This window comes from Pangasianodon hypophthalmus, chromosome 13 (genome assembly GCF_027358585.1).
Source record: "Pangasianodon hypophthalmus isolate fPanHyp1 chromosome 13, fPanHyp1.pri, whole genome shotgun sequence".
NCBI lineage: Eukaryota > Metazoa > Chordata > Actinopteri > Siluriformes > Pangasiidae > Pangasianodon > Pangasianodon hypophthalmus.
In genome coordinates, this window is record NC_069722.1 from 22,593,881 (window position 1) to 22,610,777 (window position 16,897).

At 40.6% G+C, this 16,897-nt stretch overlaps 1 protein-coding gene across 4 annotated transcripts in view; it reads right to left on the reverse strand.

The window, feature by feature from the left end:
* unc5a (unc-5 netrin receptor A) overlaps positions 1–16,897 on the reverse strand; it is a 213,921-nt gene that overhangs the window by 99,207 nt on the left and 97,817 nt on the right. For all 4 annotated transcript variants that reach the window (XM_053239204.1, XM_053239203.1, XM_026947083.3 and 1 more), the window contains exon 2: positions 8,849–9,070. In XM_053239204.1, coding sequence (XP_053095179.1) covers positions 8,849–9,070 — 222 coding nt within the window. The remainder of the gene's footprint in view (positions 1–8,848; positions 9,071–16,897) is intronic.

Here is a 16,897-nt window from a genome sequence, read left to right on the forward strand (position 1 = left end):
TCATTTATATGCCATAAGGGCTCAATGAATGGTTTGATAAGGATGAAAATGAGGGAACTCATATGCTATGGCTTTCACAATCACCACATCTCAACCATGCTGAACATCTATTAGAGATTTTGAAGCGACATGCTCCATCTCCACCACTTGCTCAAGATCTGTTCAGAATCTTTAAGTAGGTATTTGCAACATGATTTCAACATGTTCTACATGGTGAGAAACTCTAATATGTGCTTCTAAGAGCCATAATTGTACAGTTAACCCTCAGTATATCACTTTCCTTCTCCCTGATCCGAGCACAATATTGCTTCCGCTTTTGTTTTGGTTTCTGTCTTCACCCTTGTCTTGTGATTGGTTTGTTTTCCCTGCATGTGTACACCTGTTTCTTGCTCCCCTTCATTAATTTGTTTAGTCATAGCCACATCCCTCCAGTACAGTTCCAGAGATTTGTAGAATCAATGCCAACCTGATCTGGCAGTTTGTGGTGGCCCATCGCCTTTAAAAAAAAAAAATCTGTGTATCCCACACATTAATTAAACACATTGGTGCTACTCATTTCCTTTTTTCTCTTGTGAGATTTTCAACAGACACAAGACTGAAGATTGGACTGGAGTTTTTTTTTAGATCTTTTTTTTTTTTTTTTTTTGAGAAGACCAGTGTGGCATTGTAGTGATCAGTCAAACTGACAAAACATACAGGAGAAAGGAAAGGAAAGTGAAGGGATTTCTGCTCAGTGAGAATGTCCTTGATTTACAACAAACACACTTTGTCGTGAGCAGCAGTGTTGATGAAAGTGTCCTTTAAAAGAGAATCAACCCTTTGTTATATCAGACTTATTCACTTTACTCATTAAAATGGCAGACAGTTTTGGTCAATGCAATGTTCAACGCAAACTCTAACCAAATTATTATAAAACAGAACATTTATTAACAAAACTGCTGCACACAGTAGAAAAAGGACTGGCATCCTGTATAATCAGGTAATAAGACACTGTATATGAATAAGGATTTGTAGTACAAAAGACTTGTTTTTGATGCTTTATATTTAATAATCTATGTCAACACTCAGCACCACTTCCCTCTTATGACATCACTCAGCACCTGATCACACCTGAGACAAGCTCCTGACCCTCCTTCAGGATTTTTACCTATCCTCTTGTTGGGTAATTATGGAATAGGTGATCGGTAATTACCTTGATGATAGGTAATTATTCCTGCCCCATTCAAATCCTATGCCAGCCAACCTGAGGCCTACAAGATAATGTCCCATCAGAATCGTACTCCTGCCATTTTAAGTGCTCCTGTTTCATCCAGATTGTTCTCCTGTCCTTCTAAGGCCTACAAGCTCTTGCAATCATCAGGATCCTACTCTTGCCAATCTGAGGCCCATAAGCTTGTTCCACACCTGGATCCTTACATATCATCTTTATGCATCCTGCTGACGGGTAATATTTACTCTTGTTCTATTTGAATTATATACAAATGCAATGCACAGGCCCTCACAATAATGCTCTGATTTGGATGCTTCTAATGCCACCCTGAGGACCTTGCCTCATCTAACTCCTACTCCTGCCATCCTTAGGTCAACAAGCTCCTGCCTCATCTAGTTCCTAGTCTTGCGATCCTGAGGTCAACAAACTCCTGCCCCATCTAGTTCCTACTACTGCCATCCTGAGGCCAACAAACTCCTGCCCCATCTAGTTCCTACTCCTGCCATCCTGAGATCAACAATCTCCTGTCCCATCTAGTTCCAGCTCCTGCCATCCTGAAGTCATCAAGCTCCTGGCCCAAATCATCAAATCATACTCCTTCCAGCTTCTGCTTCCACCCTGATCCCAGTTCCATCATTTTGAGCTCCTGATCCCTCTTTATTGATTGACCACTGACTGCGATCTCTCCTTTAACAACAATACACTGATTCCAGTGATTATCATACTGCTTTCCATATTGGTTGCCATTACATTATATTCCCTATAAACTGGATTTTCTTGATTATCTGATATTAAAAATAATCCACGATTCCCAAATTTGGGATTTGGGAATCGTGGACTATTTTTGATCCCCTTACTTTACCTCAAGGTTCCTTTCCCTTTTGCACCAACGGTTAAGGCACTGATGGCTTCAAACTTGCTTTGAAACAATCTGTTTCAAAGCAAGTTGGCAGCCATCAGTGCTCTCTTTCTCATCTCATCAGAGCATCCCAGCTCTGCATGTGAGGAGTAAAAAAACATACCCGTCTCTGGATGCGAGGAAATTATTGTCATTAAGAAATTAAATGAAAGTCAAGAAATCTGTTCTGCAGGAAGTTAACTAATTTATTTGATAAATGTGCTGCACTTTGATTTGAATTAGAAAGTATGAACAAAAAATTCATGCCTGAAAACCCGAACAAATGAATCTAAATTAAGCGGTGCAAAGCAAATGTGGAATCTCTAATTAGGAGATAAGATCTTAGACAACATTCAATTAGAACCTGCATTTAATATTCATTACTGTTTCTGAGGAACACACTCCGCCATACTCTCTGTAAAGAGACGCTTATTTGGCTTGTTTGCTTTTTTTATGCTATGCAAAGTGCCATGTTAGCTGAACACGCACAGTGCTATCCAAGCTCGAGACGTTCTCGGGTATGACAGATTGCAGAAGATCAGAGCAGCTCTGCTAAAAAAAAAAAAAGAAAGATAATGTTTGAAAGACACTCGAAACGATTTCAGCACGATAACATGACCGAGCGTAATGTGTGCGGGCCTTGGCAGAAGGAAAAGCATCTTGAACGCACACCTGAGGTGGCAGCCGGATGATGGGTAATTACACCTGGAGTGGAACGAGGGCCGTGCAGGCCTAATTCACGCAAATGTGCTGTCAGCATCGATTCCTCTCTGGGCGGATATGTCTTCATCACGGCCTTGTCTTGAGATTATCTCATCATCCTATTGGTTAGAACGTACGCTCCGTACAAACAGCGTCCCAAGGATGTGCTCAGACTGAGAGATTGAGAGATTTTAGTGGATAGGTAATGAGAAGTGATAGTCTACGTGGTGAGAATCAATATTGGGAATTTGTTACATATACTGTATATTACAACAGCAACAACACTGTTTACCAACTAATTGAGGTGCTGTAGGTAAAAACAGACGCTTGAAAATGGAGGAAAACAACTTGCCAGATCAGTATTTTTAATGCAAAACAAACCCAGGGAGATTAGACTGCCAGAGGCTCTTGCTGTCTTTCATTCAGATCAGACTTCCCCAAACTTCTCGCTGTCTCAAAGACCTAAAGATTCCAGCTAGCTGATATGATGAAGAGCAAGATTGCTTGTCGAGGGATGCCGTGTCCGCAGGCATTTCTAATCCTGAACAGTACCTTACTGCACTAATGTGTTTATTAAGGAGAAGAACTTATCACTGGAGATACCTTTGAATAGGTCTACCCTTGAATAGGTCATGTGCTGCATTCGACTTACCTTGAAACAGAAAATGAATTATGGTATTTGTAGCCTGTGGTGTTTGAGCCACAAAGTGGGGGAAAAAAACCATGGATGCCTCCATGTTCGTCTTTTGTTAGCAACAAGCTAGCCAATTAACTGTGATGAGTGATGTATATTTACCTCCTCAAAACCTTGAACTGTATAGACAGTGTTATAGATTTAACAAACTAATATATCTGTATGTTGATTGATCTAAAGCAAACACTAGTATTTACAGCCTAACTTATTTAAAACTCATTTAAGACATACTACTTTATTTACTGTTAATGCTGTGGGCAGCCATGTTGATTTGACATCTATTGCTGAACACTTTTCCGAGTTTACAAGTAGAAAGTCTGAGTTGAGCAGACTTTTTTTAAAACCACAAGCATATGCATGAGACTCTTTTCACTTCTCAGTATTTCAGAATGCTTAGTGCTGTACATGGAGGGATACAAAGCGACAACGAGAAGCTCCACTGCACCAATCTATGTAGTCATTACAAAGCCTGTTCTTGCCTGTTCTGCCCTCTGGCTACCCCTGCCAGAACAGCAGTAATGGTGTTTCTTGAGCCCAGAAAAGAAAACAAGCGAGAAACTTGAACTGCTGAGCACAGGCTTTTTTTTTTTTTTTTTTTTTGGTGCGATGCAGAAGGATGCATCGCCATTGGCAGGTACTGATGAAACTGTTTGGAAGATGCATGGAGACATGTTCGGCCTTCATCTTAAACGTATCTCACAAATAGGAGATGCAGTGTCAAAGACACTCAATGATGTGTCTAAATCTAAATCCAACACACAGGAAGATAAATGCAGATTTTTTTGGATACAACAAATATATCTATAGAAAAAAGTATATGGATTATGGAGTTATTTTTCATATGTAAATGTAACAATTTCATAAACCTGTTTCTATGACTACAACCTATTACATATTACAACTATCCTAATTTATAATCCTAATTTCATATTATGATTAATTTTTATTAGTTATGCTGCCAAAGCACACGATTACAACTCGGTGGTTTTGGCTGGATGATTTTTGTTTTAAGCTTCTGGGCTCGATCCACACCAAGGGGGTTGGGCTTAAACAAAATGTTGCGTCTACAAACTACAGATATAACCTCTACACGTAACATAGTAGTCTGCAAATTGAAGCATAAACTAAACAAACTGAACGTGTGAATGATTCACAAATTTAACATGAATGAAAAGCTCAAATACTACATTTTTGAGACAAGTTACAGATTTGAGAAACTGACTACATATTTGCGTTTCATAATCATTCACAATTACTTTGGACATGACGGAAACACCATAACTGTCACTTCTTTTTAATTTTCATCTTCAAATGAATGTAAATCGTTGAACGGAAAGCGTTTTTTTCACTGACTGTTTTGTAACGTGTTGAGGGGTGTGGTCTAAGCTGAGAGGGCTGGGCAAAAACCAAACGTTTCGCAAGTTGCGTCTACAAATTAGAAACGTTAACTCTCTGTTTAACACGGTAGTCGGTAAACCATAATTACACAAACTGCAAATGTAACATGATGTAACATGTAGCATAGATGCAAAAATTAGATACAAAAACTGAGCAAGGATTTTGGAAAAATCACGTACAACTTCATAAAAAATCACGTACAACTCCATAAGTTCATTTGTTTTTGTTTTTTTTCTCAAAATATTAATTTAAAAAAGTCTACACATCAACTGTACATGGCTTGAAGACACCTCATGGTGTTTTGTTTCCATCTAAAACCACAATTATTGTAATAATCAACTTCATCATTAATTATTTTCTTATAACATCACTCCCTGTTATGTTTCATTCCTTACATAATGTCTTATTAAGGCAGTGACAGATATTAAACTGTAATTCTATCACTTTACACTACATTCAGTAGAGAATGGCGGGTTTTGCTAGTGAACAGCCAAACTGCCTGGGGCTCGTTGTCATTAGCAGCCAGTGGGGTAGTGCTGCATGCTTAATGAGATGTCCTCGTAAACATGACGGCTTTATGGTCCAAATTGTGTTCCTTTAACGACAAAAAACTCGCTGGCAGAAAGAGGGGCATAACTTGCTATTGACAAGCCTCCATCCAAGCAAAAAAGGAAGGACAGGCAAAGGACAAGAGGCTCATCAGGAATGTTGTTAAATTAACACACCAGGGTCTGTTTGGGCAAAACACGAGGTAATAGACACGCCTGATAAACGACAGGCTCATAAAACAAACAGTTTAATAGGTCTATGTTACAGTCAGGTGACGGCGACGGGGGCGGGTCTCAGAGTCGCCTCCTCGTGAAGCAGACAGGTTCTTTCTCTCGCTGTTATTTGGACATCAGCCCAGCACAATCAGCTATTAAGCTCCAAACTGGAGGATTTAAGTTTCTTCATTGAGTGATGGACATTATGCATGCGTATCCACCTCGCTCTACAGGAGCATCAGCATATACACAAACATCCGCCATCGTTCCCTCTCTGAATGCTGACAAGGGCAAGAGAGAGAGACTGAGTGTGGGAAAGAGCATCTCTTCTCCTCACTGTGCAACATCTGATACAGAATACCTGTACAAATACCGGTTCAGTGACCACCAAGAAACCAGCAGATATAAAAAGACAGATTTACCAAAAGAGGAAGGATTCTGTGATCACTGTATGACAGGTCATGCTGAGACAAAGACATACTTTCAGTCCCAGGGAAGCTAAAGCCACTTTCTAATGAGGTCAGTGTCAGTTTTTGAGCCATAATGTGCAGAAAAGGTGTGAACTGTTAGTGTATTTCCAATGTCTACAAGTACTGTGCTAGAATTTCTCCCAGTTCAGTTTAAATTTGGCTGCCGTTGCTTGACTTGCCCATACACCCTGAATGGCCTCTTCAAGTCTGAGCAACCTAGCGAGAGAAAGCAAATGAGTGAGAGGACGCAAACTCGAGAGTGAAATCTAATTAGCGAGTCAAAGCACACTAGCGATTTAATGCAAACTAGTGGAAAACAGCAGACTAGCGAGGGAAAGCTGACTAGCAAGGGAAAGCGAACTAATGAGTGAAAGCAGACTAGTAAGGAAAGCAAGCTAAAGAGGGAAAGTAAACTAGTGAGAGAAAGCAGAGTAGCAAAAGAAGCAAACTAACAAGTGAAAGCAAACAAAAGTGGAATAGAAAAGTAGAGCAAGAAAGAAGACGAATAAGGAATGCGAACGAGCAGGAGAATGCAGGCTAGTGAGAGAAATCAAACTAGCAAGTGAAAGCACACTAGAGAGAGAAAGAAAACTAGCAAGTGAAAGATAACTACAAGTGAATGCAAACTAGCGAGGGAAAATCAAACTAAAGAGGGAAAGCAGACTAGAGAGAGAAAGCAAACTAGCAACTGAAAACAAACTAGTGAGTAAAAGGAAAACTAGCGAGGGTAAGCAAACTTGTGAGAGTATCCATATGTAATAATTCTGGTACGTGGTTACATGTAGAGGGTTCTCCCTGGTTGTGGAGTCACAACAGACTCGAGTAATAACTTTTCCGTGCAATGTGAGGACAGAACACAACAGTTTATAACCATAATGCTGGCTAATGACTTTGTCGAGGGTGCAAAGCAATGTGCTACACTGTGAAACTTTGTTAAAAGAAGATACTAATCATAAAACACCTTTGTTTCCAGGCAACCAAAACATGGGACTGGGCAGCACACTGGAGCTTTTACTTGCCCTAATAGACTGATAGATTTGATTCAGTATAGTATATTTTCAATATGAATCAATTTTATTGATTGGGTCCTAATGATTTAACAAGTGGTGCGTGTTTGATGGCATTGTAATGGAGTTTGAAGGTCTTACATGAGTCCCGTGGCCTCTGATTGTGGCCTTGTGGTAAAAAAAAAAAACTGTGGTTTAATGACAAACAGTTCAATAAATCTAGTTGATTTCTGTTATATTTCTGTGTCCTGTATTTCAGGCTGTCTGCCAAGCAACCAGGAAGCACTGATACATATACAGCATTTATAGTGATCCAGATTCAGGCAAACTGACGTTAATAATACAACAATCTGCCTGAACCAATAATATTAACCAATTAGATCCTGATGAGAACTCGTTCCAATGTGGTGGTAGAACAGAAAATCAGGCTTGCCGTCAGTGGTAATGAATCACGAACACGCAAGCGCAGGCCGTCCACCCACGGACAGGTAGAGCTTAACAAATGATCCCACTTCTGCCAGCGTCACACAAATCTCCCTGATTAAACCTCTCGGGAGTAGAAAAAAAATCCTGCGCTTTTGGAAAAAGAAGCAGCTAAAATTGTGTCATATTTCTTTAAAAACAATGCAGTCTTTTATAACCCTGATAATGCAACATCGCTTCTTTGTTTGGGCAGAAAAAAAAAAAAGCACCTAAGTTTGCGGATAGGGGAAATTGGATAGATCCGACTTATTATTTATGCCTTTCTTCCGAGGATAAAGCCACTGTCAACGCTAAGCCCGTAACGGCACAAGCCTTCACAGCACATTCAAACAGTCCTAACCGCGAACAAAACCTAAGCTAAGTCTTATGCACAATAAAGGTTGCAGCCATGGCGTAAATTGGTTTGGAAGAGTGCCTAAGCTTCCCGCTGCTTCTGTCTAGCGAAAGAATGCATTTCGGAAGAGCATCCTTCTTTTGTGCACCCGCTTCTTCTTTTGTGTATTGAGTTTCCCGAATGCCGCGGGCCGGATCTACATCTCTAAACCTCAAACGCACTCCTCCACTATTTCCGAGAGCTTCTATGGAACGTTTTGCGATGGCTAGTCAAGGCGTCAATCACATTAATCTCTAGGCAGCGCTGAACGTTCTCCATCCCGACCCAGGGATTGCCTATTTAAACTATCTCTGTTTAAACAGAGCTCTTGGCCAGACATCAATTTCTCATAATTGGCCCTTTGAAATTCAATCGGGAAGCACTCGTTTTTCAAAACTTCCCACTTTAAAACTCTGTTAGGACACAAACCTGACATTATGATGCATCTTGGAGTAGCCAAAAGTCTGGCTGCACTATAAGAACTGTTTTTTAATGTCACAAGTGATGGAAAAGTAATGCAATTTCACATTATAATTGTCTTATAATCCCATCATTCTTCACTAATATAAGTACAAAAATGTGGTTGAAAGCAGAAGGGGCGATAATGTCAGATGTTACATGACAGCAGGAGATGATTTCTCGAATAGCTAAATTAAATAATAACTGGTTTAATTGCTTATTATCTTTTTTTGAGCACTTGTGAAGAAAATGCAGTTCCTGGAATTGAAGAAATTGTGGCAGCAATAAAAAAAAAAGACAGAAGTGAAACAGCTATAAATTCTACTGTGTGTAAAACCTACTAGCTGAAAAAAAAAACATCCAAAAGAACCTTTGAGGAACTTTTTATACCTGTAGCTGGATCGACGGTGCGCTCGATCAAATGGTCGTCCTGGTGCACCCACTCTCCGTTACACTTGAAGTAGATCTGAGTGGCGGGCGTCGAGCGGCAGGTCAACGTCACCGGCTTGTTCTTCACGATGTAGACGTCATCCGGCTCCACCAGGAAGTGGGGCAGCAGGTCCGAGAAGGCAGCTGGGAGCGGGTGCGTCACCGTCGCCGCGTGCTCCGCTCCTGCGATTTACAAAGAGACAGAACGAGAACGTGATTCGATTTCGGAATCGGAAAAACGCCCATCGTGATGAGGGGGTAACGAGCAAGGATAAAGAGAGAATCAAATTTGATGCTCAGGAACCCTGTGGCTTGGCAGATTGATTTTGACACGCGTACCTGTGTATGATGAGTAACGACGTCGAATCATGGCTGGTGAGGAATGACATCATTACTAACAACAGACGATGAAATACAGCTAGAATTATAGTCTGAGTTACTGGGATCAGTGTGTTTGGCATTTCTGTGTGTTTTGATCCCTGCATCGTGATGCACCCTGTGTATGTGTGTATACTGGAGAAAAAAAATACCCCAACACCCACATGCACACACACACACACACATATATATGCAGACTTGTTAACAGGCAGAGTGAAAGGCCTGTGAGTAGTATGGCCTTGTCAGGCTTCAGCAGAAGTCATTCTGAAGCCTTGCTTCCTCTCCGTTGTTAATCACAGGCTTTTAAGATCAGAGCTGATGGATTGTAGGCCATAAATCCCTCTCGCTCAATGACCACGGCACTTCAATGCACGCTCGCCAGGCTGATATTCCCCGGCTCAACCGAACGCACGAACACAACTGTCTCTGACCGACAGTTGATCCGCTTTTGATAGCGGAATTGTATTTTGATACCACTGAGACACAAATGAAAGCATGGTTTCTACCTACGATTAACAAAGGAGCATTGGATGCTCCTCATTTCAGGAGCAAGCAATGAGGGATGATGATTAGGCTGTGCTCTGACCCAGCGATGTGTACGCGAGCGATTCTTCTGACAAATGGCGCCCTATCAGTAATTCTGTTGCTTCATTTGTTAGGCGCAATGTTTTTCTGCTGCTTGTAATTAAGGATGAATTGCTAATTTATCCTTTTCCACCCACGTTCCAGAACAATCGGGCATCTGCTGCTCGGCGACTGTGTTTATTTTGTGCTCGCTCCAGAGGTGACACCCGCCTGCGAAACAACTAACCTTTAAAAGGCCTTCGGGGGGAAAACGAATTCAAAATAGGTTTGGGGGGGGAAATGAAATTTGTAAAGAAATACCGTCAATTATGGTGACGCATTTTGCCACTTCATATCGACTTGGTGGAAATTTCCGGAGTGAACGCTGCTTTCAACAGGTTTCTTTTCACAATACGTAAAGCTAACCATATTGTGTCAACATTGTACCTTGGCAAAGTGTGCAACCATGAAAAAAGTGGAGTGCAGGCTAGAACTAATTCACTCACCATAATCTAATATAGCCGAAGAGTCTGTGCTTGTGAAATCTGTGACCTTGGAGTAAGAAAAATGTATTAAGAAGCAAAAGAGTGATGCTAGTGCTGACGTTTTCTGCTAACGGACGTACAGGTTGCTAGCTGATGTAATAATAAACAGCTATCTCTGCAGTAAAGGCTTTAAACCAAATGGTTAAAGGAATAAAACACTTGAGGATGTGCTGTTACAGGAAAATAATCAACGATGGGCTGGTGTGATGAAGCAGAAGTCTGCGTAAGTGTTCTAAAGCCTTAGCCATGTCAGAAAACGGTAAAGTTACAGCTTTACCTCTGTTAATAAACTGACACTGGAGACTCCTTCCAAAAATGCTAAATAAAGATCTCATCAACGATGACACGCGTCTTTAAATGCGTTTCTGTGAGTGTAAGATGTTACTACAACCCTTAGCAGTAAGGCACTTCGGTCATAGCTGCTGTAATAGAAAATGAATCAACACCTTTATGACCAATCAGAATCCAGCGCTGAACTGCGCTTTGGTGTAAGTCATATTAATGCCCCTCTTCCCATTTCCTTTTGTCATCTCGCGCCTAGCTCTGAGCTGCTAATTCATCAGATTGAAATGCGACGAGGAGCCGAGCTGCGGCTATTGAACCCCCGCTAATGTATCGTGTACGTGTTTAACTCTTAATGAAAACTAAATGTTCTGTGTCCAATGAAGGGCATACATCACTTACTGCTTTCTGTCTCGTTTTGCTGCCTCCTCCTCCTTTCACGGCTCGCAGTCACATTTTTTTGGTCCGGTCAGAGAGAAAAAAATAAATAAATAATGCCTGTATTGTGAAGAAAAGATCACATTTGGACAAGCATTAACCTGCTGTACCTGCTGTACAAGCATTAACCTGCTGCTCTCTCATCAGAAAGACAGACGGGGGGTTTCCATTACAGGAGGGTTACTACAGGACAATCACAATCAAAATGTCCACCTTGGCTCAAAATGGCTTTCATTAACCTAAAGGCGAGCTCTCGCTGGATGCGGTCTACTTAATGAGTCTTAATTTAGTGCCGTGATGATTGCCATTAGCTCTCCAGGGTGACCCTTCTTTTTTGCCACTAGATTCGACATGACAGGCCCGTAAACCAGTCTGCTTCCACAACATGGTGCTGTCCACAGACACAAAATCCGACCCTTTTTCAACACGACCTCCTGGTGTGGTGTGATATTTTGCATTTATTTTGGAATATCTCTGAACTTTAATATGCCAAGAAGAATGTGATCTTGTTGACTTTTACCACGGCATGGTCCTTCATTCCAGCTGGAGTAAGTACTTTAGAAACTGTTGATCTCCTTGGATTTTCAAGCAAAACATTCTCTAGAGTTTACACAAAATGGTGCGAAAAACAAGCAGTATCAAATATGTGCCTTATTAATGTGAGAGGCTAGAGTCAAATAGCCACTTTTTACAACCGTGATGAGCAGAAAAGCATCTCAAAATGCACAACACGTCAAAGCCTGAGGTGGCTGAGCTTCAACAACAGAAGCCCGTGCAATGTCGTGTCAGTTAACGTCATGTTTTCATGTGAAAAGTAAATTTAATTGCTTATGTCAAACTGTTGATAGATGATATTCGTTTTCAAAGCAACTACGCCATTTTGCTTGTAAACATCATTCATTCTCTATACGTTTGCTGCTCATACGGTGTGTTTGACTAATGCTACGTAGTTTGCTAAAGAATTAATCAGAAGTAAAATATCAACACTATTTATCATTAGCTAGAAGTTTGTTCTCTGGCTTGCTGCCTAACTAATTATGTTAGCTACTAGAACTGATGCTAGTCTAACCTGACTTTAGCAAAGAAAATACGCTTTTTATGCTAGTTAAATATATTCAGTTCATGTTAGCAAATTAGCGAAACTTATCTCAACATGAACTTTTTTCAAATTAGATGGAGTTCATGCTTTCTAGGAAGGCAAAGAAGACATCGTTGTTTTAAAAGAGCCTTTGCTTTAACATTGAAACATTTTACAGAGATAGGTCCATGCATGCTCAAGTTCAAGTTCAAGACTGCAGTCCAGGGGATTATACGTATTCAAACGCACAGGAGTAGCGGTAGAATGAAATGGTTACCGCAAAAAAAACGCATTTCTTTTTCTACATTGATGAACTTAACTGAAATGATTGGATGCTAAACTGAGCCTGCTTGATTGATATATAGCGTCTAGTCAGTAGCTTGATGAGAGAAGACGAGACCTTCGAGAAAGTCAGAGATTTTTTTCAATAATACTCAAGTAAAGTAAAAATATGCCAAAATAATACTTAAATATAATACTGTAGTACAATTCCTCAAGTATTTTCCACCCGTGCAAAACAGTTCGAGTGAAGACGTGAACAGGAAACAATAAAAAGAATGCTGAACTTCTTTCACTGCCAGATATACTGAATATACAGTAGATTTAATAACACCATCATTCTGTAAATGGCAAATATAATATACCAGAGTACAAAATCCCAGTTTGCTGTGAATGTGAGAGCGATGATATGACACACCAACTTCCCTTCGGCTACATCACAGGTGACAAAACTGCTGTATTAAAGCGCAGCACTTTCACACCTGCCTTACTGAACACGCCTCCCGTATCAGAGTCCTTCAGTAGATCAGACACAAGGAGCTGCCACCGTGCCTGGAAATGATCTGGAGCATCAGGAAGTCTATACATCCTAAAGAAGCGTCCTCGCACAAAATGCTCGGCGCGAACATTTTTCTCTGAAGACTCAAATTATTTATGCATGAGTCACAGAGGCATATATTAGGAGTGCAGAGTTTCAGATTAATGTCATTCCGTAAGGCTGATAGATGGCCCTCACAGACACACAGTGTTATAATGTATGCTGTACATTCATCATCATCCTTCCAACACACACACCACATACAATACTGCGAATTTAACTCATGGATCAGTGCACAAATTGAATAAACACCATCTTATGAACTTAACCTTTGATACGAAATGTGATATCACGCATTTGAATAGAATAGACGCCCGTGGAAAATTTCTCCCGAGAACCATTTCTCGTCTTCACACATTTAATTGTAGGGAAAAAAGTTCCATTTAGCAGATAAAGGATCTTGTGTCAGAGAGGTTTTCACGGAGCTGAGGTTGATAATAAAAGAGATGCGGCTCAAAAATTGTGAGTGGATATAAAAAGTTTAGCCTAATGTCACGTCAAAAAACATCTCCCCCGCCAGCTGTGGCGTGAGACGCTAACGCTGTTTAGCAGCTGCTGACCACTGGGCTCAGAAGCCAGGCTGCCGGGCGCTGTCGCATCCCATCAGGCCTCAAACGCGAGCCCCAGCTGCTGCTGAGATCTGGCACCACATCGAAAGTGTGTCACGGAGAATGAACAGTACTGTAAGCACACTCCCAACACAATTAATCCTAACACAAAAGAGCCTCAAAACAGATCGCTAAGGGCTCAGAAGTACCATAAACAGACCCTCCGCTTCACACACACACTCTCCCTCACACAGGTCCTCATAGAGTGCCTCCAAAAAACAGAAATTTAGCACCAAAAACAGATCCATAACCTCACACAATGTGTTCAAAATAGTCTTTTGAACGCACCACTAGAAGACACATTCAGACATGTTCATGGAGTTATGGCGTTCTCTCTGTTGGTCTATGAGTCTGGTTCTGGCAGTAAAGTTCCACAAAGAGAAGCCCATAACCATACGAACATTTCTGAACATGTCTCCAGTCACAAAAATGTCTCAAAAAAATAAATTTAACACCAGAACCAGACCCTTAGGCAAAAAAGAGAACCCATGAACATGTCTGAACTTGTCTTTAACTCAGCAAAATATCATCTTTAGTCTTAAAAAAATTGAAATTTAACACCAGAACCAGGCCCTTAGGTAAAAAAAAGAGAACCCATAAACCCATGAACATGTCTGAACTTGTCTTTAACTCAACAAAATATCATCTTTAGTCTTAAAAAAACCCAGAATTTTAACACCAGAACAAGACCATTAGGTAAACATGTCTGAACATATATTCAACCCAAGAAATCATCACCTCTAGTCTCAAAAAGAGAACTTTAACACCAGAACCGGACCCTCGGGCCCACAAAGAAAACCCTCTAACTCCGTGAACCAGAGCCTTAGACCCACAAAGAGAACCCATGGCCCCTTGCACATGTCTGAACATGTCTTAAACCCAACAAAATATCATCTTTAGTCCCAAAAACAGAACCTTAACACCAGTACCAGAGACTTAGATCCACTAAGAGAACCCAAAACCACATGCATGTGTCTTCAGTCCCACAGAATATCACCTCTTCTCTCAAAAACAGATCTTTAACACCAGAACCAGAGCATTAAGCCCACAAAGAGAACACCATACCTCCATGAACATGTCTTCAGCCCCACAAAATATCGCCTCTAGTCTCAAAAACAGAACATGAAGGTATGTTTCCTATCTCAGAGCTGGACCAAAGGCAACTGAAGGCTCTAGATCATTAGTACCAACTTGAGATACAACAGGAACAGTCGCCATGGCGACACTGTAAGATTGTAACGATTGTAAAGTTGGCAGGAAAGTCCATCATGGAAGAACTGCTTTACAAAATCGTTTCTAAAATCAATTGGTAGATTTTTTTAGCCAGCTTACCTTTGGCTGACAACAAAAAGCTTATTAATGAACGTTTTTAAATGTAGTCATAAACACAAGACTAAAAAAAAAAACACTGTGATGTAACTGAGATGATTTTGCTTTCCAATTATTGATGAAAATATGCCCTAACAAGAACAAACAACAAAAGGAGACTAAACTATGCATTAAACACATCAATATGATCTGGGAAATAATAAATGTACAGGATTTTGTTGTTGCTGCTGTGTTTGTTCCATAAAAGCACCAGTTTTTTAGGAGAAATTTGACCTTTCCGCTGGCTGTGGAATAAAATATTAGTAATTTTTATTTTATTGATTCATTTTTCTGGTTTCTGTGTATGCTGTTGCACTAAACGTGGCATTAATTAGCAACAAACAATGCTGCTAGCCCCACCCCCAAGTACCGTTTGGTCCTGTTCTGGAGCAGGTACCACGAACCATAACCATACACCTGGAACTTCTGCTATAAAAACAAACAGTTACATATTTTTTATTAAATAATTTAAATATAAATACTCCATGAACTAGCTTTTTGCATAACAGACATAATTATATTACTTATAGCCACAAACACACTCTTGAAACCCCATAAACAGACCCTGCAGCCCAAACACTCATCCCAAGAGACCTCTTTTGCTTAAAACCTGAAAGCCAGAAATCCAAACTTCTTAAAATTCTTAACTTTAATTTAGATTTTAATTATATCATCGACTGCAGCTCATACCGTTTCTCACAGCATGCGAGAATCAATCCGTGCTTTTTCCCCCCCGTTTTATTTTCCTTCTGCTTCCAGGACATTAGCAACAATCTGTTTCTCAGCACAACGCCTGACATTTAACCTTACGTGTAAGTCATGATAACACGCAGGACAAACTCCGCACGGCCTTAGAGACCACCACACTTTTTCTGCATCCAGACAAAAGAGGAGAAGGCCATGGATTTATTTATTTTTTTTTCTGAACAGGTGCCCTGTTGCACGGCGTAACCTTTCGGAGCCAATTAAAGTCTTTTATCAGCGAAGCAAGACGTCATGAGATCACGATGATGGACGATGGCTATAAAACGGCCGCTTTATGACACCATCAGCTCTTTACAACGGCTTCTGAAATTAATTTCATTAAAGCTACCGCCCCGGAATATTAAACCATTTCATGTGCCAGTGACTCGACAACATAGTGCTATGGCCATAATGGGTTTTTTTCTGTTTTTTTTTTTTAATCGTGACAGAGCGCTGTGGTTGAACTTTGCGGTAGCGGTCCCTTTATCTCGTCTTTTTGGAGACGAAAGCGTGTTTTGCTGTAGCGGTCACTGATATAATATGATGCATGTTATTAGGCCTGTCTGAGCCTCCGAAAGCTTCTGGCTGATGGATGTGTGTTTATCACCAGACGGCAAATATTTACGCAGACATCAGTCTGGGTTTGAAATCTCTTCGATCCTCATGTCCACTCCCTCCCCTCGTTCCTCCTCTCTCTATCTCCATGTGTGTGTGTGTGTGTGTGTGTGTGTGTGTGAGCGCCCGTCCAATAACACAGACAGGGACTCATAATGCATTCAGTACCGAAGCCAGTATTTTTGATGGCTCCATCGCCACCAAGGCTTCATGCCAACCATCATTTACTTTCCACTACTCGGATAGAGACAGCTTCATTCTGTCTGATTTTTTTTTTTAATCTTTCTTTTAAATGCTCCAATCTGATTGGCCAAGTGGAATTGATTATTTTGTTTTACTACAGCAGTTCTGACTAAATCTTAATTCCTTAATCGTTTCTACAGGAACAACTTACGCAAGCAACTTGCGTGTGTTTAATTTCATTTCTGTAAGGAGGCATTTATGGAAGGAGTCTCCAGTGTCAGTCTTAGTAAACACTGTCAGTTTGAGCTGTAACTTTACATTTTCAGACAT